At 33.1% G+C, this 24,993-nt stretch overlaps 1 protein-coding gene across 1 annotated transcript in view; it reads left to right on the top strand.

Moving 5' to 3' along the window:
* DOCK7 (dedicator of cytokinesis 7) overlaps positions 1 to 22,146 on the top strand; it is a gene marked incomplete at its 3' end in the record, with an annotated part of 112,841 nt that extends 90,695 nt beyond the window's left edge. The window contains exons 20-29 of the mRNA XM_008577674.1: positions 880 to 1,044; positions 3,053 to 3,222; positions 9,139 to 9,228; positions 10,180 to 10,275; positions 12,064 to 12,204; positions 12,299 to 12,412; positions 14,106 to 14,276; positions 16,290 to 16,429; positions 21,030 to 21,199; positions 21,992 to 22,146. Of these exons, the coding sequence (XP_008575896.1) occupies positions 880 to 1,044; positions 3,053 to 3,222; positions 9,139 to 9,228; positions 10,180 to 10,275; positions 12,064 to 12,204; positions 12,299 to 12,412; positions 14,106 to 14,276; positions 16,290 to 16,429; positions 21,030 to 21,199; positions 21,992 to 22,146 (1,412 nt within the window). The remainder of the gene's footprint in view (positions 1 to 879; positions 1,045 to 3,052; positions 3,223 to 9,138; positions 9,229 to 10,179; positions 10,276 to 12,063; positions 12,205 to 12,298; positions 12,413 to 14,105; positions 14,277 to 16,289; positions 16,430 to 21,029; positions 21,200 to 21,991) is intronic.
* Positions 22,147 to 24,993: the final 2,847 nt, after the last annotated feature.

Here is a 24,993-nt window from a genome sequence, read left to right as displayed (position 1 = left end):
ATCATCTTTAAAACAAGAAGTTGCTTCTCCAGGTGATATACAAGATAGATTTTTTTTTCTTATTATGTATTGTTTTACAAAATAATGAATATCTGTTGGGCAATATTTTTTTTTTTTTTTTTTCAGAGCTGTTGAAGAATATAAATGACATCATTACTTTATTCAGCAAATATTTTTGAGACCTTACTCTCTCCAAGTAATGATATTAGTGTCTGGGGATACAGAGAGGAAAAATACACTAGGAAAATGAACATTAAACAAATAGTTATTGAATTGCAGTAGTGATAAATGCAACAAATGAAATGTGTATGATGCTGAGTCTGTGCTGATTATCTAGTTTTATTATTGAGTACAGTTTGTCTTAAAAAGTAATATTTAAGAGAGTGGTTGTAAAGTTCTTAGAAATATGAGGAGGAAATATAATCTATCACTTAGAAGAGTGCCAGACATATAGTAGGTGCTTTGTAAATATTTTCTGAATAAGTACAGAATGACATCCGCAGGGTACACACTTGCTACCAGTGAGCGGGAACCGGTCTGTATGTGGGATCCGAACCCTCGGCGGGAGCGCCGCCGCGCTTCCCAAGCGGCGCACTAGCGCAGTGCGCCACCGGGCCGGCCCCAATATTTTGTTTTTTGACTAATCAAATCCATATAATTTTCATGTTAAAATAGTAAAATGAGTTTTTTCTCATTTTGTTTAGAAAAGTATTGTTGGTTCAGCTAATACCAGATGTTATTAAAATCAATATCAAATATCTTTATACACTTACTGTGTATAATCACTGTACTTAAAGCATATAGAGATGACAAAACCTTGATCTTTATGGAACATATCTAAAAAAGCTACAGCAAAAGTATTTTTCTCCTTCTTAAAAGTTAATCTAGGTCAAGCATCTTTTGAAGCCATGGCATCAATTATAAATCGACTTCATAAAAATTTGGAAGGAAATCATGACCAGCATGGCAGAAACAGCCTTCTTGCATCATATATCTATTATGTTTTTCGCTTACCAAATACATATCCTAATTCACCATCGCCAGGTATTTTATTTTATTTTTTTACCATGAAACTGTCTTTCATGAATTATGTGTTCATGGCAGGATTGAGATAATCTTAAAGTCCATAGTTTGATGCATTCATTCAATAGCAAACAGTTATTGAATACCTGCTAAGTATATTTCACTATGCCAGGTATTGGAGTTAAAGGGACAAATAAGTTACATTTTTAACCATCATTATTTATATAACTTCCTTTAATTTGGATTAGAGATCTTGGTTGAATTAATTCTTGGAAATGGACCTTGAAGATAACTTCTTATGTCTCTGGAAGCATCTTATCATTCCTTGTTAAGATAAGTTGAATAGAATTTTATACTTGTCATTCAGATTGCTGATAGGCATTAAAGAAGAAATAAGGTGACTCAGTAGTTCCCTGATAACCCTGTGAGAACTACAATAATATAAAAGATTTTCTCTGGAAAGTTCTAACCTCCTCATGGTCAATAAGATAGTATAGCCATTTTGAGTATTGGGTCCACAAGTAGTTAAATGTCTTTTGCATGTCATTGGTGGTACTGGTGTATCTTAGTTTGAATAACCCTTTACTTGTTCAGTTAGTTAGCTAATGATTATGTTGTGCATAGTTTCAACCTATTCACATATTTGTATGAGTCATCATTCTTCACTAGTGATAATGGTAAGTACACTTTTCCAGCTATTGATAATGTTAACACTGATAATCGTGATAAATGATTATGACATTCCTTATGAAAACTAGATATGATAGTAATCCGACTCTAGGTTTTAGCCCACTTTATTTCTTTACTTGATTGCAAAAATATATAATCTTGTATTCTGGTTCATAATTTCCTATCTTGATTTTCAAAATTATACTACTTGAGGATCTGAGTGTGTGAGTGATTGTAGAGTATAATACTCCTCCATTTACCCTTCGATTCAGTAAGCTATTAGAATTCCACAGATTTTGCAAAATGTGTTTTTTACATGCTGACCTGAAAGATTGTATAAATTTTTAATTAGTTGACAGGTATGTATCATTTGCAAATATAACATTTAGAAAGATTTCTATAAATAAAAATAATGGAGGTAGATTATGGATATAATTGCTAGATTTTTTTTTTTTTTTGTCTTTTTTCATGACCGGCAACGGATCGCAACCCTCAGTGTCGCGCCCGTACCGGACCGGCAACGGGATCGCAACCCTCGGTGTTGCCCCCGCTCCTCGCTCAGCCAGTGAGCCGCCGGTCTGCACGTGCACGTGGGATCCGAACCCTCGGCGGGAGCGCCGCCGCGCTTCCCAAGCGGCGCACTGTAGCAGTGCACCACCGGGCCGGCCCTAATTGCTAGATTTTTTTATGTTCATAGAACATTGTTGAAAGATGATGTCAGGCTTAATTTTAGTCAGACCAAAAGGTATTCTTTGCTTTTTTACATAACCTGAGCTGTTAGAATTATCTTTAGTTTTTTGTATGTATATCATAAAGATGCCATTTTTGTTATTGTTCACATTGTCAACCAATGATGATAGAAAAATAAAGCATAGTCTCATTTAAGAGATGTTGGCAATAAATTAGCTCTCCCCCTAGTGACTGTGTATCAAGGGGCGGAGTAGGAGGGGTGGGGAAAAAAGGAAGAGATTTCAGCTGGAGCATTTTAGGTCCTAGATACAACTGTATCTAAGTGAAGGAAGTGCTTGTGTTTCCTACTAATTTTTTTTATTGTACATGTACTTGTAATATATAATCATAGAGACATTGAAGAGATAGTGATTTTATTTATAATTCACATGGTTTTGTCAGCTGCTATAAAATAGAATATTTTGTGTAGCTGCCATTAGTTCTTGAGTGTGTTTATTTCTTACGTGTGGTTTTTTTTTTTTTTTTTTTTTAATTTATAGTATTTTTCATTTAGAAACAAAAGCAGTTCATAATCTTTGTGGAATTTTGTAAAATGGAAGAGATTTTTTTCAGGTCCTTTCTTGACTAATTTTCTTTGTTTAACTGTGTACTCTTTTATATGCAACTCTAGGTCCTGGGGGTTTGGGAGGATCAGTGCATTATGCCACAATGGCTAGATCTGCTGTGAGACCTGCAAGCCTTAATTTAAATCGTTCTCGGAGCCTTAGTAATAGTAATCCAGATATATCTGGGACTCCCACGTCACCAGATGATGAAGTCCGGTCAATCATTGGCAGTAAGGTAAACTGAAGGCATGCGACTGTAAATCTGGTTTTCAGTTTATGAACAGATGGAAAATGTCCAGTTGTTTTAATTTACTCTTAATTTTGTAATGAATTTTAGTTAGGAATAAGAAAGATATTGTACATTTCTATTCTAACAGTAAACACTGAGTGTTTCATGTTTCTATTAAATAATGCTTGCTATTACAAACTGGTTTGTGTACTCTGCTAAAAAATAATCCACTGAATTCTAAAATTTGTTTGGGATAACTAGTCACATATTACTATTGTCTGTCTGATACTCCATCATGTGAAGAATGGCTAGATTACTGTATAGAATTAAAAGAGGTTTATGTGACTACTGTCTAAAAAAAAAAGACATGTCATCATTGATTTAAAGTATGAGCCCCCCTTCTATAAAAAATATCAAGAACAGTGATTAGCCTTGATTGGTAATAGAGTTACATTTTATATGGAACTCTATGTAAGGTCTACCAGGATTAGAAAAGTACAATTCAATTAATGATGGTTAGTGATTATCCCAGACAAAAAGAAAGAGGCCAGCTAGTATAAAATCTAGCTATATTTAATTCAAAGCATTCATCTTTATAACCTAAAAAAATATACTTAAGGAACAAATAGTTATTGCCTTTCCATATGTAAAGTACAAAAGTATCTCAGCGTTCAGCCAGCTAGACAAAAGTACAATAAGACTGAGGCCAAGAAATCACATCATGGTGAGTTTTGGCCAAACTATTTCGAACTTATTTTTTTGCTATTGGAAAAGAGGGAGATGCCATTTTTATAGCATCATAGACAACTTTTCTTTGACATTTTAGTATGTTAACCAGGATTTGAGGAAGAATTAATAAGCATGTTCTAGGGTCTATGTTTAACTCTTAGCCAGAACTTTTAAAGATCAGGGGGTTGGTTTATTTGTTAGGTAAGATACCTGAACATTGATCAAAAACGTCAGAACTTCTCTTGTAGTTCATACAGTTACAAAATTATATACACTTTATATAGTTATAAAAGTTTTATATTCAGAAGCTTCTGATTAATTTACATTAATGAATGTTAACACTTTCATATTAAGCATTCATATTAAATATTGCTTATTTTAAGTAACATAATTTTTTTGGTTTCTTTTTGGTTGGCTGATACAGGGATTGAATTCTGGACCTTGGTGTTATCAGCACCATGCACTAACTGAGCTAACCAGCCAGCGTTCAGCCTTATGATTTAAATAACAAATTAAAACATGGATTTTAATAACTTAAAGATCCATATAACTGCTTCTCTTATTAAACAACTTTCAGTTTTTTTTGAACTCCTAGAGAGAATGATGTGCAGGTGTATTTATACAGGATATTCCAGATTAACTTTAGTAATATGGCAGTTGCAAAAGAGAATGCTCCTCCTCCCCAACAAATAATACACGTTTAGGAAAGAACTCAGATTTTTAATTCTTGTTTTCATTCTTTATCATATGTCATTGTAATGAACGCAATACTTAACATTATTTATATACTAATAAGTGTAATTCTTCATAGAATGAATCTGATTCAGTAGAATGAATCATAAGAAATTTTCTTATCAAAGAGCTATAGGCAGCATTTTCCTTAAAATTCTACTTTTTAAATATCTCTTAATTTATGTAAGATTTGTATTATTTCTCATTTGGGATAATTCTAAACTAATCCTTTACATGATATATTTGATAGATTATAACCTCAAGATTTAGAACAAAAGGTTTATGTATGTATATGAATTTTTTTTGCCTTTTTTCAAGAAGTTTATCACATGGGACATAGTTTTTATATATATAATATAAATATAAATTAGTTTCTGAGGAAGCCATCACAAAATGAGAATTTGTGGTTGCTTTCCAACATATCATCTCCTATTTTTTTTATGTATTTCTCAGACACTGAGAGCTACTATGTGCTAGGCACTGTGCTGAGGTCTTGTGACTATAAAGCCATATCTTTGTATTATAACATGAGTGTTGATGTCAAATTAAATACAATATGGACCTTGCTCAAGGAGCTTATCTACATGTAAGGGACAAAATTAATAGTGTTACTGGGATTTAGCCAAACTTACATACACATGTGCACACAGTCAGTTAATCTGTTCTATGTTAAAAAGTTACTATATGAGTAAATATTGGTGATGAATTTGCTTAACTCAGGGATGTTTGATATAATTCTTAGCTTTGTAACAACTGGATTATGGGAGTTGTTCTCTTTACAAAATAATTGCCCACAGGTTTTCTTTAAATAATTATCTTTGATATAATTATAACTGTTTGGAGCACCGGTATTGTGTATATAAAGTATAGTTAGTGGCACAAAAAGGTTTATGTTTTTTATTCTGACATTACTGATTATCATGTACCTTAATTTTAAAGGACATGATTAAACAATGAGTTGAAAAGTGAATTTAAGAATACAGAAAAGTTATTGTTATTTCTTTTGTTGATATTTATGGGAGAGAAAAGTACAATTATAATTTCACAAAAATCAGATACTTATGTTTTGTTATTTTTGTAACATAAATAGTGACTATAGAAATTGAATATGACAGAAAGAACTTCACACTTATACAGTGGAGACATAATTTTGGAGACTAGTGAAAACTTTGTTTTAACTTATCTGAAAAACATAAACCTGTTGATTTGCTTTTATTTAAAATGTTGTATTAGGGTTCCAAGAATGCAGGTATTGTATTTTAAGCAAATCTACTGATTATGTAATTTTACTGGCATTTGGATATTGTCTAATTTTTTTCAAGAAAGCATTTTTTAAAAATGTATATGGAAAGTTTGTGTAATAACTATTTTTGAGAGCTTACTATATTCGAGGCATTGCACTTAGTAATTTACTTCCACTATTTAGTTTGATCCTTACAATATGAGGGAGATACTGTTATTGCTCTTATTTTATTGATAAGAAACTGAAAAAGAATAAGTAATTTATCTTAGACTTTACAGTTAGTAAACTGGAGAGACTGGATATGAACCTCAACGCCCATCTTAGGTATTTAGTGTCAAAAATGAAGAGATTATTGTATCATCATCTTAACTTCTCTATATATTTAGGAAAAAGCCGAGGAAATTTTCTCCTTAAAACCTTAGCCCTTGAGAGTTGCAGTTTTTTCTTTTTCTTCCTTTTTAAAACTTCTCTTGAAGTATTTAAAAAATACTGATGTCCAGGCCTCCTAGCAATTCTGATTTAATTGTTTTGAGGTAGGGTCCTGTGCATTTGTTGTTGCTGTTGTTGAGCTTCCTAGGTGACATTAATGTCTACACAGAGTTGATTACCATTGTTACAACTCTGTTTTCTTTTATCTGTCCCTCCTTTGGTGCTTTGTGGTTTGGGTTCGTACTCATGCCCTAATATTCTTAAACAGCTTGTCTTGGGTTGTCTTTGTTATTCTTACCCTAATAATCATCTAAAAAGCCCTCACAACGTGCTCCGGTTCTCGTTAGCAGATTCCGATGGTGCCCGGCGCACCTTGCTCAATTAGGATTTCTGGGGGGTAGTGCTCAGAATCTAAATTTTACAAAGTTTCTCAAGTAATTCTTTTTTTTTTTTTCCTTTTTGTCTTTTTTCGTGACCGGTAATGGGATCGCAACCCTCAGTGTCGCGCCCGTACCGCGACCGGCAACGGGATCGCAACCCTCAGTGTCGCGCCCGCACTGCGCTCAACCAGTGAGCGGACCGGTCTCTATATGGGATCCGAACCCTCGGCGGGAGCGCCGCCAGCACTCCCAAGCACCGCACTCTACAGAGTGCGCCATCGGGCCGGCCCTCTCAAGTGATTCTGATGATCCATCACATTTAGGAAATAGAAGTAAAGCCTCAGTTCCTTTCACCTGGAATCAGTAATCCCTTTCAGAGAAAGACAGACATAATTTACTTCCGGTCATATACATATTAAAGAAACTTTAACGAAAGGTGATGATGAAGATATAATTCATATGGACAGCTCCAACATATTGTTTTTCCTTATGATATTTATAGAAAATAGCAGCCCATTATGTTTAATTACTAGTACAATCAAACTGAACACAAATCCAAATCCACTATTGTTATTAAGAAGCATCAAGTATTAGATATATATATATTTTTTAATTTTTTACTTAATTTCTCTTATCTGTCCCTAAAAGAAAGTGAATGAGGAAGCAAGGTCAAATACAGTTATGGAGTATTACTGCATGGTAGTTCTCAGGTGATGAGAGATGGAATGAAATTAGTCTTTTAGTAAAGAATGAAATGTTTTTCTTCTATTCTTTTTCTTTAAATCTCAATTAGATTCAGAGGAAATTATCTGTTGCTAACTTGTACTACTTTTAAAGAGAGTTTGGGGGAGTGGTGAGTGCTGTGGGAATTTTAGTTGTTGATACTTCAAGGTGATCCTTTTATGGAGAAATTACCTTTAAGTGCCATACTTAATATTCTTGATGATTTTTTAAAAATTATATTGTATAACAAGATAATTTGGGTGAACTAATTCTTTTTAGGTGCCTAAAAATTTTGATTGCTTTCACAGTACTAATTAAAAACATGTTTGCATTGGAAGGTCTGGGTTTCTTTAAGAATAATTTATAGCATGCAACATGTAATATTTCTTTCCTTTCCAACTGCTTTCTATTATATGCTTAGGGTTTAGATCGCTCCAATTCCTGGGTTAACACTGGTGGTCCAAAAGCTGCCCCATGGGGATCCAACCCCAGTCCAAGTGCAGAATCAACACAGGTGGTGTTTACATCAGAGGTTTCTTTATTGGCTGCTGATGTTTCCTTTTAGAACATTACTTTTTAGTGTATACTATGATTTCAGTGGCTTGCTTTTTTTAATCATTAAAAAAGTGTGTATTTATGTTTACTTAGCACATTTTTCAACTTCTATGCATGAATACCACCAATTGCACCAGTAATGCTCTCCTTTCCTATCTCCTTCTTCCTTCCTTGTACACCCTATCAGTATATCAGTGGCTGCTGCTTATGCAATTGATGGCTTTTTTAACAGTTTCTACTTTAGGGGTAGCACATACTTACTAGGAATTTTAAAAAATTTTATGTGGAAAAAAACCCAACAGGTTTCCATTTGCCTTTGTTTTTAAGTGTAGCTATTACATCGTTTTCATTTAGCATTTACTATCTTGTCATTTTTTTTTCATGATCACTGAATAGAAAGACTGGTAATAAGTTGAAATTAAATGTGAACAGTATATGATCCCCATGCTATAAGATTAAATACCAGAAGCCAAAATCTATTTTAATTTGTACCATGTTGCAAAGTATGAAATTTGTTATAACTTAGTTTAATTAGGTTTTGCTTACTTAGGACTCGTTGCTTGATAGCTAATACTGCATGATACCTTAAAATATACTTCTCATCTGCATGTTGGCTTTGGAGAAAAATTCTCTTGTTTTTTAAGAAAATTTTTAATGCTGTGCTTAATATTATATTTGATGTATTATATGACAAATCTTAACAGTGGTTTTGGATAATAGTGAAAAATCATCCTAAACTTTTTATTTTCTTTATAGAATATGAAATTCTTGGTTTCTTTTTTGGTTTAAGACCAGTTGAGAAGTATGTTTATACTTTTTATATATTTTTATTAGATATGTGCATGTGTATAGATCACACAGATACAAGTTTCATTCTTTGCAGCACTCTAAATTTTATATAATTATTAAAATATCTTTTGAAGACTAAAAATATATGGAAGCCATTTTGATACTTGTAGTTCATTGTCATTAAAGCAGCATAAAATGGTGAAAATGAGATGAGCAATAAAATAGATGGTTGTTGAAACCACAGTAAAACTCTATATTTAAATTGTACATATCCTTGAGCTGCAAAGTCATCTAGTGGAAACATTAATGTTATCTCGTCATTCATTCATCTTCACTCCATAGGCTATGGATCGAAGTTGTAATCGTATGTCTTCGCACACAGAGACTTCAAGTTTCTTACAAACATTAACGGGACGCTTACCAACTAAAAAGGTAGATTCATATGAAGACAATTCGTAGAGGGGGAAAATAATTCCAGCAATTAAATAGATGTAAGATTTCTTTACATAACTGGTATGAGATATTACAATATTTGCATTGTGTTTAAAAGTACAACTGAGCAAGCATTGCTTGTCTGAAGCCTTTTTGGGCATACCTCTCTAGTGTATGTTCTTTTACATTATGATAATTTTTGTATCTTTGGGATTGACTGTTTTTAGAGATTAGTGAATTCAAATTTGATTATCAAATTATAGTACCAAAATATGTATTGACTCTTAATTCTGTTTCTGTAACTGCTTCTGTTTTGTGTTTTAAATCTCCAGGGAAAGGAAGATGAGTTAGAAAAATTATCACTCTTAGTAAGACATATTGATTTGCTTCCTTTATGCACAGTTTTGTTAGTCCTTTTTCATATTAATATACACTACTTTGCAAATGCTTTGTATGTATATCCATTATAAGGCAGGAATTTTCTATTTTTTAAAAAAGACTTTAAATACCTGAAAACTTGAAAATTAATGGCTTACAGCAAAGTTTAAATTTTTAAAGGTATTTTCTAAATTGTACCAGCAAAGTTCATGAGTGTATTTGCATATGTTAAGATCCATATCTAAGATACAAACAAGATTTTATGTGTAACTGTGAGTTTTTGGTCTAGTTTTTGTTTGCAGGTACAATTTAGGAGGCCATTTCCTACCTGTCCTTTTAAAATTACATTTTACTCCAAGATAACATGTAATTTTTTCAGCTGTTCAACATGCCACTCTCTTACATGTGTAAAGAGCCGTTTCGTTAATGGGTGTCTTCACTGCATCATTGAATGGTTCACATGTCTTATTTTGCTTAATCTCATTTTATCTTCATTTGTATTTGCATTATGATTCGGCTTATGTTATCAGCAGATTTGACTTTGATAATAATTTTGGATTTACTTCTGGATAGCTTTTTCATGAGGAGCTGGCTTTGCAGTGGGTTGTTTGCAGTGGCAGCGTTCGGGAATCAGCTTTGCAACAAGCCTGGTTCTTTTTTGAGTTAATGGTGAGCAAACTAAACAGATTCTTTAATACTTTTTTCCTTAATGAAGAATTTTCTGTTAGCTCATTTTTTATCTTAGAAATCTTTTTCTTTTGCCTATCTTATGGTTTTACATGTGCCTCCAAGACAAAATTACATGGGTTACATCTCTAAATAAACACTGGATACTCAGCACAGTTTAGGTGGAATTATAAAGTTTCAGGCTCATTTTAATTCTTTTTTCAGTGATGGTTGCAGAAGCTAACTATCTTTTTGAAGAAAACTTGTGATACATTCTTTCTGAGTCCAAACATGCAAATGTATAATGGCAGCACTGTAGATTTTATACCCAACAAAGATAAAAAGAGCCTTATAGAAACTCATTGCTATTATGGCTAGAAAGCTTTTAGGGAAATGCCAGTTACAGCCAATAAAAAAACACTTTTTCTTAATTCAATAAATTATATTAAAAATGAATGAATTAATATTTTAATAAATACATATATGTGTTTATAAATATATATGTGTATGTATATATATATATAAACAAAAACAACAAACATTTATCAAGTGGGTACAATATGGTAGCACTCTCCTATGGGCTAGGTATTACCAAGGCACAGAGGGACTAAGTAACTTTTTTAAGTATACACAGCTTGTAGGTAGCAGAACTGGGAGTGAAATCCAGGTATTCTGGCACTAGGGACCTTCCTTTTCACCTTCCTCTTTAGCTTTTAGAAAGCTGAAATTACTGAAAGTTTTTCTTCCAAAAAAGAAGTATGTAAAAAAATAAGAAACAGAGGGAAATAAAACAAAACAAAAAAAAAAAAAAGAAAGAAAAAAAACAGAAGGAGCTTCCAGAGTGTGTCAAAGGGTCATTCAGGGCAATAAATGTTATCTTTATTGGGAATAAGAAAACATTTCTCCTAGAAATTTACTAATCTACAGAAAAAATAAATCAGGGACCATATATAAGTGACAGACAACTCATTTTTTCCCTAGGAAAAATTTATAATTTTTCACCATATATAAGTGACAGACAGCTCATTTTTTTCAAGGAAAAATTTATAACCAAGTTTATAATTCACGTGGTTTTATTGTAAGATAAAAATCATAACTTTGACTTTTTTTGATAGTCTAACATGTGTGTTCAGATTCCTTAAATATAAAATAGTCAAAAGACCACAGTTTAAGACTTAGATGTACTATATATACTAACTGTAGAACCTTAAGTTCAATTTCTCTGAATTTAAAGTTTAAAATTCTTTATTATCATTACCAGTGTTGTAATAAAGAATCTATATATAAAAAGTATTTTGTAAACTTAAGTCATTCTGTTAATTTTTAACTAATATTTTATTATTAATATTTAGTTATCAGATATTTATTGTATACCCACTGTATGTCACTATATGCTAGATGTTGACGACACTACAGTGAAGAGAAGGTTTCTAACCTTTCAAAGTTTACATTTTGGAGGATATGGAATTGCAAAATTATTAAGTCTTGGAAAAATTTAGTTAAAAGTTTTTTTAAAGGGTGAAATTTTGCTTCTGTTGACATACACAGAATTTTTTTTCCTGTAGATAGCCAGGATAATTTTATGAGGGTGATGTAGTGATTAGGTTACATTGTGTTTAATATTTCTTTGGCATATACAAAATATTGTAGGGAGCTTTTTCAAAATATTTAATAAGCTAAAAGTATTTCAGTTATCTATTAAGTCACATGGTAAATTGAAAAAATTGCCTGGGTGTTTAGAGTTCTTGTAATTGTTAATATATTAAACTAATGGCTTATATCTTTTTTCAGGTAAAGAGCATGGTGCACCATTTATATTTCAACGATAAACTTGATGCTCCAAGGAAAAGTCGTTTTCCAGAACGTTTCATGGATGACATTGCTGCTCTTGTCAGCACCATTGCTAGTGATATAGTTTCACGATTTCAGAAGGTAATGATAACTTTTTTCCCCACTTACCTCTTTTTCAAGTTAAGATTAAACTATCACACTTTTATTTGTTTTTGCTTTATATTATGTTTCCCAGGACACAGAAATGGTTGAGAGACTCAATACAAGTCTTGCATTCTTTCTCAATGATCTGTTGTCTGTTATGGACAGAGGATTTGTCTTTAGCCTTATAAAGTCCTGCTATAAACAGGTAATACATAATTAATAATAATTAATAATTGAACAATTTAAGTACTGTAATAACTCTTTATGGGCTGGAGCCTAGAGACCTTTGAGAACACACTCATATACTGATATTAAAACAAAAAAGTAGCATAAAGTAGCATTTTTATTAGTAAGGCAACATTAAATTACATTTGTTTTATTAAGGTGCAAGGACTTTGGCAAGCTGATATTAGTATAGCCAACTTTCCTTTGAGTTGTACTGACTCATTCATGACTATAATTCCCATTCCAGAGTACACCATCAAGTCAGTAGTAATGTAAAGCAGCCTCAAGATGCCATGCAAGTGTAACATTTATACTTAATGAATAGCTAATTCATTTTGTATCTTGAGTGATTTTTTTAAAAATATTTTTTAACTGACATGTATTGATTGTACATATTTATGGGGTACAGAGTTAGATTTCAGTATATGTATATAGTGTGTGTCTTGAGTGATATTTAAAATCATTGGGTATTCCTCCTAATGCAACCCTGGACTCTGTAGAGTTTGGAATCATACATGGACAGATGTTTACCCAAGTCCCAAATGTCATTCATTATCTTGCCTTTACTAAACTAAAAGCATCTTGGAACTTTTCCACTAACAGCTTATTTTGTTTAAAAATTTTTTTACTTTTATTTTTTTGGTGGCTGGCCAGCACAGGAATCAAAGCCCGAACCTTCATGTTATCAGCACCATGCTCTAACTAACTACTAACCAGCCAGTCCTTGTTTTAAAATTTTTATCAACCGGTTAGTGAGGCCTGCCTGCTGGAAAACATTAGTTATTTGTCCTTATGAGCCACTTATGCCAGAATTATCTTGTAGAGGAGCTTTAAAAATATACAGATCTCTGGGTCCCATTCCATAGTTATTGAGGAGTTTGAATCCTGGTCGTGGGGGAGTGTGGGACACAGTGCCTGTTAATCACTTCCAAGCTAGTCTACAGATTAGTTTTGGGGAACTACTGGTCAAGAATTCTATTTGGCAGTCTAATATTAGGAATTTTGAAGATATGTTCTGTTGGACGCCTTTATTGTTTGTTCCTTTTAATAGTCAGAGAAGTTAAAAATGTGCATGTGCACTGAACCACTTGCAAATATTTGCAACACTATATATTAGTTTTACTTTCCCCCCAAATTTTGTCTATTGCTACCAAAACTTGTCTGGTCTTTATTCTTTAAGAGTTGACCCCCTACATTTGCCAAACATTGGGCTAAAACCTAGGGATACTAAAGCTATTAAGTCAGTTTATAGTATATCTCCTCAAGTAGCTTATGATATAGGTAGAAAAATGCACAAATAGACTATTATAAATACAGGTAAACATAAGGTGCTATTAAAGAATGGGTAATTTCTTTTAAGAACTGTTATAACATTATTTTGGTTTTATATTTTTTCCTCACAAAGTACACTTTTAAGAAGTGGAAATATTAATACTATATTAGAAATGTTAAGAATGTGGCTTTTAAGTTGGTCAAATGGATTTATACAGTAAATCTTGTAGTTCCAAAATTTTAATTTTAGCAGTAACTCTGGAAAAATCTGTTATTGTTATTTAAACCACAAAACCCAAGACTGCCCACCGAGTACTACTCTTTAATCTGTCATTCTGGTGTTAGTGTTAGAGAAATAATATATTTCGCTGATGTTCTCTTATTTATGCAATCCTTACAAGGTATCTTCAAAGCTTTATTCATTACCAAATCCGAGTGTCCTGGTATCCTTGAGGTTGGATTTTCTGCGAATTATTTGCAGTCATGAGCACTATGTTACATTAAACTTACCTTGCAGCTTACTTACTCCACCTGCATCTCCATCACCTTCAGTTTCTTCTGCAACATCTCAGGTATGCAAAGTATATGAGCATACATATTTTTAAAGCCCACATTGATGAAACAGAATTTTAAACACTGACAAAATTATAACTAACTCTTATTGAGTAGTAGCTGTATGATAGGCTCAGTTCTAAGTACTTGATAAGTGTTAACTCATTTAACCCTCTGAACAACTCTAGGAAATAATTATCCCCATCTTACAGATGAGAAAACGGAAACACAGAAAGGACACTGAGTAAAGAGAGTCAGGCTTTGAACCAAGACTTTGTTATAGAACCCAGGTTCTTAACCATTATGTTGTACTCCTTTCACATATTTATGTACACGTGAGTGAATTCACCTAAATAAACTCACTTATTTAGATGTTTTCACAAATCGTGTTCTCTTGAAGCAGACACTGAGACTGGGAAGATATTTATTAGGGATCAATACATCCACAAGGAAAGGGGATGAAGCATAATTGAGCAGAGAAAGAAGTCAAACTACAGTGCAGGCTTGACAGAGCCCTGCCTGACTCTCTTGTATCCAGAAAACCCAAAGGAAACTAAGTGAACATTTATAGGCCTTCAAGGTGGCACTCAACTTCAACAGCTAGTAGTTCGTCTAAAGATGAAAAAGGATTATAATAAATATGTATGCCCCCTCATATACATTGAGATTGAGGGATTTTATGGTTTTAACATCAGATAAGCCAGGATTTTCTTCCTTCCAAGTGAAACACTCTGCAATAATATTTCTGAGGCAAACAAACTATTTCCGTAAGCTCTTAATGTCTAAAGTTGATGTCTAAAGTCAAAGTTGATCGTAAGCTCTTCTTAATTATGTTTTCGATATTTAATTCCTGAATGAAATTCGCTAAGCTAAATCAGTCTCATAAACTTGATAAAAGAAAAATTTAAACTTCACTTAGAAAGACTGGAAAACATCAGAGAGCACTCACAACCTTTTCATTTTATCTTTGCAAAAAATCTTCCAGATCATTCTATTTCGATCTACTTTTCTACCTGCCTACCACACCCTTCCTATAATGGATAAGACTAGGCTTTGCTTTCTTTCCCTATTCTCTGTCAAAGATGTTGCTACACAGTCAGGGACAACTTAATCATAGGCACATACGTTCCTAAAACATCTGTTTACATCTGACTCCTTACTGAACATCTAATTTAGCCAGGAAATTCTCATAGAATTTCTTCCATTATCTTATTGCCTGCTTTCTCTTCTAACTACATAGTTATCAGATTCTAATAGATAACAGAAACACGACTCTTTTTGGGGGGACCCGAAAGAATTTTATATACTTATTAGGAAGATGATTTCTCCATCAGGAAATCGGGAATCTATTGTTGTTCTAAGAATCACCACATGGGTGGTCCTTAATATGAAATATATCTTGGGGGATGCTATTTTTCATTATTAAAACTTTTAAAAACTCAATGACTAGACCACAAAATGATAGTAATTTTCTAGAGATAGTAGGTTCTCTGAAAAACAATATTACTGGTCTTTGGAATTTCTAGAGATAGTAGTTTTCTAGAGATAGTAGGTTCTCTGAAAAACAATATTTCTGGTTTTTGGAATTTCTCTGGAAACCAATAGCCTTGACCTTGACCATTTCTCTTACACTCTGGAATGAGTGCATACTATATCGTTTGGATTTAGTTGATTTTTTTACCTTCTGAGTATGATGTTGAAACATTAAGTGGCTAACAGAATAAAGGAGAAAACAGATGGAAAAGTTTCAATATGAGAAAAAGGAAATTAAAAATAATTAAATTTCCAATTAATTATTAATTTATTTTAATAATAAAATAAATTAGTAAAATAATTTTATCATAGTTTTCTATACCAAAAGTAAGAGCAGTTTCTTTCTCCAATGTTAATAATAGTAATATAAAATAAACTGCCCTTGGTATAGCATATCTCAGTTTCAGGCAATGCTCACATTTCATTTGTTGTAATGCTCTGTCTGTAAGATGTTTTATTGCACAGCTGTTATAGCTTTGTTCTGCCTCACTCCCCAACAGAGTTCTGGATTTTCCACAAATGTACAAGATCAGAAAATTGCAAATATGTTTGAGTTGTCTGTGCCTTTCCGCCAACAGCATTATTTGGCAGGACTTGTGTTAACAGAACTGGCTGTCATTTTAGACCCTGATGCTGATGGGTGAGTACGCTAGTTTTTGCCTTGCAGAATATTAATTTGATTTTGGAAAATGGGACAGAAGTATCTTATACTTCCGAATAATCAAGAGGATACTCTTCCTTATTCTTTTTCTATTTCTTTATTCACTAAGTTTCATACCCATGTTATTTCTGTATTTCATCAATTTTAAGAAAGACTTTTTTTTTCATGTTTTGTCATCTCTAAATTTGAGATTTGCCTTGAAATTGGATATATCACGGTTTGTTTAGTAGCATTCTTTTTCTTCTTAACAGTACATAAAATAAATTATGCATATTAGTATATGAACTCTTAGATTTGTTAATATACAGTAGGCGATTTTCAGTTGAGGAAAGTAGACTAGTGAGGAAAATTTATCATTTGCCATCATATTATGTACCATTTTATTTCAAAAATTGCCCCATAAACAAATATCCATAATTTTAAAAAAATTTCTGAAGTTGGGTACACTTATAGAGGATTTTTGGAAATTGATATGGTAAGAAAAGAAGGGTATATTGTCTGATGACCTGAGTTTTTAGAAATAGCTTCATGTGTTGTGGACTAGCATCCCTATGGACTACATTGCTCTTAATAGTTATTTTTCTAAAATCTGTGTGACCATAACTCATTTGGATAATAATTTCTTTTTAAAAAATTTTTTTTCAGAGTAGTATCATTGTAAGTTTATAATGCAGTTTATTTAACCTCATGTAAGAGCTCCAGAGAATGAAAAGAGATACTTTTAATAGGTTGTACAAGGTCCTCTGATGTATTTGTTGAGTGAAAGAGGAGGTTTGTAAAGTTCCTGGCAATGTATTAGGGACACTGTCAATGCTTATTAAATTGTGAAAGGACAAATCTTCTGCAAATGAAAGGCATGCATTTTCTCATAATTGTAACTTCCTAAGTTTGGAATGTATTTTAAAGAAGTAGTTTTTCACACTGTGTTCTACAGAACTGTAGGGTTCTGAAGATGTATTTAATGGGTTTTTCACACAGCCATTTGAAGCTATATTTCCAAAATTTTTATTTGGTATATCAGGATGTTTTGGTTAAAAGAAACAGAAAATTCTTCTTTAAACTGGCTTTATTAAAGGAAGGAATTGTATTTCATATTGGAAGAAAGAAAGGTTTTTTCACACAGTCTAATTATCAGCTCAATGATATCATCATGGTTCTGGTTTTTTACAAGTCATACCTCTGCTGGAAGCCTTACCCTAAGGATGGTGCCTCTCATGACTACAAGATCGTTGCCACTGTCAGTTAAGATTAAATGCTTTCTTGTACATATCCAGCAGGAGAAAGGGGAAAATGTAATGTAAATCTTTCCTTTGGACTGATATGGCTCACCTGCCTATTCTGTACTACTACAGTCACCAGAGAGCTATGCCAGGTTGCTGGCTGGATTAGATCAGTTGTACTAAATGCGATCCTTAGACTGCTGTCAGTCCATGGGCTGATTGTGGTAGAGCACAAATGAAGAGCTTGTGCCTAAATGTAAATGAACTATCACTAAACACAGTGTTTAGTTCATATCTCTTTTTTTTTTTGTAAATCTTCTCAATTAAGGAAGCAATGAGTTCATTGATATTTGTCTCTTCTTAGACTGCAACAAAACAATTTGCTATACTGGCTGCTTTAAGTAGCAGGACTAGTTTAATTATGATCCACTCTTGAGACTGAGGATGGAATTACCTTCCCCACCCAGAGTCTTAGGGGAGGAGTGTATACTTCAACAAAATTTGGGTTCAATTAGGAAGGAAGACAGGGGAAATATATGTTGTATAGGTGTTCAGCAGTATCTGATAAAAAGAGTAGAGAATTCTAATGGTTAACAATTTCTGTGATGAGGTTTCTTTTCCATATCAAGGGTCAATTCTATTAAAATAGGTTTATATTTCTGGGGAACAATATAGGGCTTATAGGAATTCCTTACTGCTCTTTTTCCTCATCAGGTTAGAATGTGTTGGTCTTTGACACTTGTAAAGATTTTCTATAAAGTCCAGAAAGTAATGGCTTTTCCATATCAAGGGTCAATTCTATTAAAATAGGTTTATATTTCTGGGGAACAATATAGGACTTATAGGAATTCCTTACTGCTCTTTTTCCCCATCAGGTTAGAATGTGTTGGTCTTTGACACTTGTAAAGATTTTCTATAAAGTCCAGAAAGTAATGGGAGTTGTGTTCACTGCCACCTTTTCTTTGTCCATTCAGTTAAACAAGGAAGATATTTTAAGAGCTTTAAATAGTAATGTGTAGGTTGATAACCTTAGCCTTTACTCCTTTTTGTTTCTTCCTTTTCCCACTCTTTCCTGCACCCAGTCCATTAGCAAATTCCACAGGTACCACCTATGGAATATATCTCCAGTTCAGTCACTTCCTTCCATCCCCACTGCTACTTTCCTAATTATACTTCACTCTTGCCTCCCTAAAATCCTTTCTTTACCCAGCAGGCTTAATAGTATTTTAAAAATGAGAATCAGATTATGTCACCACCTTGTTTAAAACTCTTCAATGTGTGTGTGTGTGTATTTTATTTTATTTTTGTTTGTTTATTATTTTTTTGTGTGTACTCTTAAATAGCACTTACAGTAAAATTCAAACTTGTAATAATGGTCCTCAGAGCCTTACATATCTGCCTTTTGTCTACTCCCAACACTCTCGTCTCACATAAGATCTAGCCATCCTGGCCTTTTTTCTGTTTTTCTAATGTGCCAAACTCATGCTCGCCCTTAGACCTTTGCACTTGGATTTTTCTCTGCCTGAAGCAATGCTCGAAAGGCCCTAAAATCGTAACATATCCATTTCTTCCTTGTGATTATTTAGGTCTCTACTCAAACAGTATCTTTTCATTGACCATCCTATCTAAATTACAGCTATGTTGTCTTTGCTATAATCATTCTTAACCATATAATGCTGTTTTATTTTCTACAAAGCACTTATCTGAAATTTGCTTGTTTGTTTATCTGTCTCCTCCCATTAGAATGTGAGCTCATGAAAGCATGAGAGCAAGCACCTTGTCTTTCTTGCTCAGTGCTATACTCCTAAAGCCTTAGAATTGTGTCTGGTACAAAGTGGACAGTTGGTAACTATATGTTAATTGAATGGATGAATGACTGATTGTGAGAGACTCACTTCTCAATTCTTAATTTTACATTTTTGAGAGGTATATAGATGATATGCAGCATATATTTGTCTTAGAGAGATCGTTGGGAGGAATTTCTGTCTTTTTTTACTCCATCCAAACCTATTTAGGTTTGGGAATCATTAGTGGGATTCAAGAAGTCAAAAGGGAGAACATAGAAGGCAAATCACCAGAATCTGAGCCTTGGGAATAATGACAAAGAGTATGAGGAAGAGTGGGAACTATTGGAGAAAATACTGAGAAGAGAGCATGTAAGATGACAAAAGTGTCAAATAGAGAGCTTAAGCATGAGATCCAAGATATGTCCATTAGACGTGGGTTTTGACAGTATTTAAAAGTATACTTTCTGATCTGGAAGGGAGAAGGAAGACTGTCCAGCTAGATTTCATATACAACTGTGTAAAATGGTGGATAAGATCAAGGGCTCTGGAGTAAGATTACCTGTTTTCAAATCCTAGCCTTTAAAGTGAAGATGTATTTTTGAGATAGGAAAGACACATTTGAAGAAAGAAGGGAAAAACTTAATGAGGGAGAGACATTGAAGCTATTGAAGAAAGACGGGGTTAATTGAACATACGGAGAAATTACTTTCTGAGAGAAGGCAGAACTTTTTCTGAGACAAAAAAGGAAAGATGATTTAGTAATTATAAAGATGGAGATTTGTTGAAAGATATGGTCAGAGCAAATTTAGAATGGCCTTCCTTTCCTAAGAAAAGTTGGAGGTAAGATAGTCTATTTAGATTAACAGAGGTTTAGGGAGAAAGAATGAGATCTGAAACTGCTGCTGGGTACAGCATTAAGGGCCAGTTGAAGTTGGAGTGGATGAATTTATAATTAGAATGGTTTGCATGGTTAAAGTGCCTTCAATCTAAGAAGAGAGACAAAAAATGTGTGAAGGTGAGAGTAACCCTTGCTAGTGTATTAGCCCAGTTGAAACTGAGGGGGAATGGGAATCTAGAAAGTTTGTAAGGGCCTAAATGAGGTATATGAGCAGGGAAGTCCAGTTTAAATAGAAATGTACCAGGCTGTGGACTTTCAGAAAAAGGAAATAATTTATTTTTGTTAAATGTGAAAAAAATCTGACTTGATAAAATTTACAGCTACTTAAAATTTACGTTTTTTTAAAAATTTAAAGTGTAACTATAAGTAGTCTTAAGTTCTTTAATACTCAAAAGCACTAATAATGAGTAAATGTAAAAATATTCAGATTTAGCCCTAAGTGAATTTGTGCAGCCCTTCCTTTTTCCTCAGTTCTCTTTTATACATTTTTTACATTTTTATAACTTTTATTTATTATAAAATAAGGAGTCTTTTATAGGAATATGTGCAAACATATCGCAAAGTTAAGAAATTGAACAAAATTGATTCAGTACCATGACTTTAACTGTTTGCTTTAAAGATATTAACTGATCTCTGTGACCTTACTGCTACTTCATCTTCTTCTTTTTAAATAGACTGTTTGGATTGCATAAGAAAGTCATCAATATGGTACACAATTTACTATCCAGTCATGACTCAGACCCACGGTACTCTGACCCTCAGATAAAGGCTCGGGTGGCCATGTTGTATCTACCCCTGATTGGTATTATCATGGAAGCTGTACCTCAGCTGTATGATTTTACAGGTACTTAGTATAATTAAGACACATTTTAAATGCAAAGTCGATATTTCAAAGTGTTAGAAAATATCTCAAGAATAAAGATATTATTTTAAGAAAACAAATATAAGGAAACATATGCTGGTAAAACTAAGCCATAAATTTTTAACCATTTTGCTGAAAAACTTTTGACTAGGTGGGAGAATTTAGTACAAGATTCCTGTAAGTAGTTCTTGTGATAAATTTCAAAATAATGATTTTATAGCAATTTTATACCTACATTTTAGGAAATAGGTTTGTTTGTGTGAATGTGAACTGTACATCTGAAGAAAAGCACAAGAAAATTGATAGATGTCTACTATCCTCAGTTTAAACTTTATTCATATATATATATATATATATAATTGAAATAATATTTACCAGAATATCAAGAATCATGTTTATTGCTAACCCTGGGTTAATAAGTTGAACTTACGTTGCTTCTTTAAAGCTAGAACCCACAAAGTTTTATTGCTCTTGCCTTCCATATTTTGAATTTTCTTAAATTAGAATTTACTTAAATTTAGAGTTTATGTAAATGTAGAATTTAGGTTGCAGCAATATTTTCTTTAGGACAAATAAAGGAATTTAAACTAGCAATTGGCCTGATAAAGCCTGATATAAATATTTAAAATATTATTTAAAATAAGTAAATCTAATGCTAAGTATTACATGTTAACAAGTTTTTCTTTTAAAGGGTAATGTAGAATAGGAAAAGCAATTACATGCTCAATATCTGTTGTTGTTTTGGGGGTTTCTTTTGTTTTGTTTTTTCTTCAGAAACTCACAATCAACGAGGAAGACCAATTTGTATAGCTACTGATGATTATGACAGTGAGAGTGGAAGCATGATAAGCCAGACAGTTGCCATGGCAATTGCAGGAACATCAGTCCCTCAGCTAACACGGCCTGGCAGTTTCCTCCTCACGTCAACGGTAAAAACAATCCTCCTCCAGAATATCTCTACGGAAAGACAAATATTTACAAGGATGTGCCCTAAATAACAGATTATTGTCTTAGCTGTTGCAAAAGTGCTCCAAGTTTTATTTACTTTATAAAAACATTAAAGTTCCCAGAATATATCCTATCTTGTACAAAGTTGTTTTAAAAACCATTACCTCTAGGTTTATGGGATAAAGCCCTGTATTCTGTTGTTTAGAATTTTGAAAATTGCTATATATATATAGATCATTTTCTTTATTTTCTAATCCATTTTATTCTCAATCCACCCTAAGAAATATTCAGTTGTGTAGCAATTGAGAATATTTTTTAAATCTGTGAATATTTATACTTTCTTCGTGTTTAAAAAAAATTGATATTTAGTATGCCCCTATTCTTTCCCTCCCTTAAAGAGGGAAGGACCTAGGGAGGGGCAGGGAGGAAGCAAACTGCCAGTTAAAGCAGGACCAAGTTCTAAAAGTTTTAAATGGCTTTCCTTCAGAAATGAAGTAATCTTTGTGGAAGCAGCCCTACATGACAACTTTTTACAGCTTTATTAAGATACTATTTACATATCAAAAAATTTACCTAAGTGTGTGGTTTAATGATTTTTAGTATATTTTCAGAGTTGTGCAACTATCACCACAAGCTAATTTTAGAACATTTACAGCACCCTGAGAAGAACCCTTATGCCTATTAACAGTCACTCTCCATTTCTTTCCAACCCCAGCACTAGACAATGACTAATCTTTCTATATTTGTATAGATTTGCCTATTCTAGACTTTTCATATACATAGAGCTGTACACTATGTGATCTTTTGTGTCTGACTTCTTTCACTAAATGTACTTTTGAAGTTCATCCATGTTGTAGCATGTATCAGTACTTCTTACCTTTTTTATTGCCAAATAGTATTTCATTGTATTGATATACTGAATTTTGTTTATCCGTTTGATGAACATTTGGATGATTTCTGCTTTTTGGCTGTTAGGAATAATGCTGTCATGAACATTTGTATACAAGTGTTTGTGTGTACATATGTTTCATTTCTCTTAGGTAGATACCTAAGAGTAGGTTTGATGGTCATATGGTATCTCTATGTTTAACGTTTTGAGAAACTTCCAAACTTTTTTTTTTTTTCAACATGGCTGCACCACTTTTCATTCTCACTAGCAATGAATAAGAGTTCCTGTTCTCCAAATCTTCATTAACACTTGTTATATCTGCCTTTTTGATTGTAGCCACCTTTATTGGGTATGAACTGGTATCTCATAGTGGTCTAGATTTGCATTTCTCTTAGTATCTAGTGAACTTTGGGTATCTTTTCGTGTGCTTATTGGCACATCTTTTTGTGGATCTTCTTTGATGAAAAGTCTATTCAAATCCTTTGCCATTTTTAAATTGTGTTATTCATCTACTAGTTATTGAATTGAAAGAGTTATTTATGTATTCTAAACATAAATTTCTTATATATGTGATTTGCCAATATTTTGTCCCTTTCTGTGGTATCTTTTCACTTTCTTAACAGTGTCAATTGAAATGCAGAAGTTTTAATTTGATGAATTCCAATTTATTAATTTTTTTATCACTTGTATTTTTGGTAAGATTATACATACAAAAGAATTAAAAATGGGGGCCAGCCCAGTGGCGCACTGTTACAGTGCGCCACTTGGGAGCACGGTGGTGCTCCCGCCGAGGGTTCGGATCCCACACACAGACCGGCCGCTCACTGGCTGAGCGAGGTGCGGGCGCAACACCGAGGGTTGCGATTCCGTTGCCGGTCCCGGTCCGGTCCGGGCGCGACACTGAGGGTTGCGATCCGTTGCCGGTCACGAAAAAAGACAAAAAGGAAAAAAAAAAGAATTAAAAATGTATGTATGTACAAAGTAAAATGATAGCAGAAACAGCAGTATACCCACTGCCCAGCTTAAGAAATTAAGCATTGCAAATACATTTGAAGTTCCCAGTCTGCCCTCCTCAATTCAATCCCTCTCTCCCCTCAGATTGAGCATTATTCTCAATTTTACTGATCTTGTTATTTTTAAAACTTTTCTTATATGAAACATGCTACATATGAAAAAGTACATGAAACATAAATGAGCAAGTTTTGTTTTCGAAACAAACAAAAAAAACCACTTTATGATTACCACTCAGGACAAAAAAGAACATTGGTTGCTCTCTAGAAATCCCAACTACAGCTACCCACTATCCCGACTAATGAAGTAATTGCTTAAGTTTTTGTTTTGTTTTGTTTTGGTAGCTGGCCAGTATAAGGATCCAACCCTGGACCTTGGGTGTTATCAGCACCATGCTCTAACCAACTGAGCTAACTGGCCAGCTCTAATTGTGTGATTTTGCTTATAGTTTTACCATGTAAGTTTGCATCCCTAAATACTATGCAGTCATCCCTCCATGTTCACAGAAGATTGGTTCCAGGACCTCCTGCACATACCAAAATCCGTGGATGCTAAAGTCCCTTACATAAAATAGCACAGTACATAGTTTAGTTTTACATTATGTTTTTAATATTCGTCCATATTATAAAATGTGGCTGCAATTCACAGATTTTTATTTCTGTATCATATTCTATTATGAGTATAAATCAATTTGTTTACCCATTGTATTGATAGATCTGGGAGTGGTTTCGGATCTTTGGTTATTACAAATAGCAGTCCTATAGACTTTCCTTTATATGTATCCTGTATGCATGTATATACATTTATTTAGGGCATTTTCTAGGAGTGGAATTTGTTGGGTGATAGAATATGATTGTACTTCAAAAAATTCATGGAAAATAGAATTCAAAGATAATACAATCTTTCCATGAACTTTTTGAAGACCCCT

This window comes from Galeopterus variegatus, unplaced genomic scaffold, assembly GCF_000696425.1.
Source record: "Galeopterus variegatus unplaced genomic scaffold, G_variegatus-3.0.2 Scaffold1560, whole genome shotgun sequence".
In the NCBI taxonomy this organism is placed as follows: Eukaryota; Metazoa; Chordata; class Mammalia; order Dermoptera; family Cynocephalidae; genus Galeopterus; species Galeopterus variegatus.
This window is presented reverse-complemented; position numbering and strand designations above follow the sequence as displayed.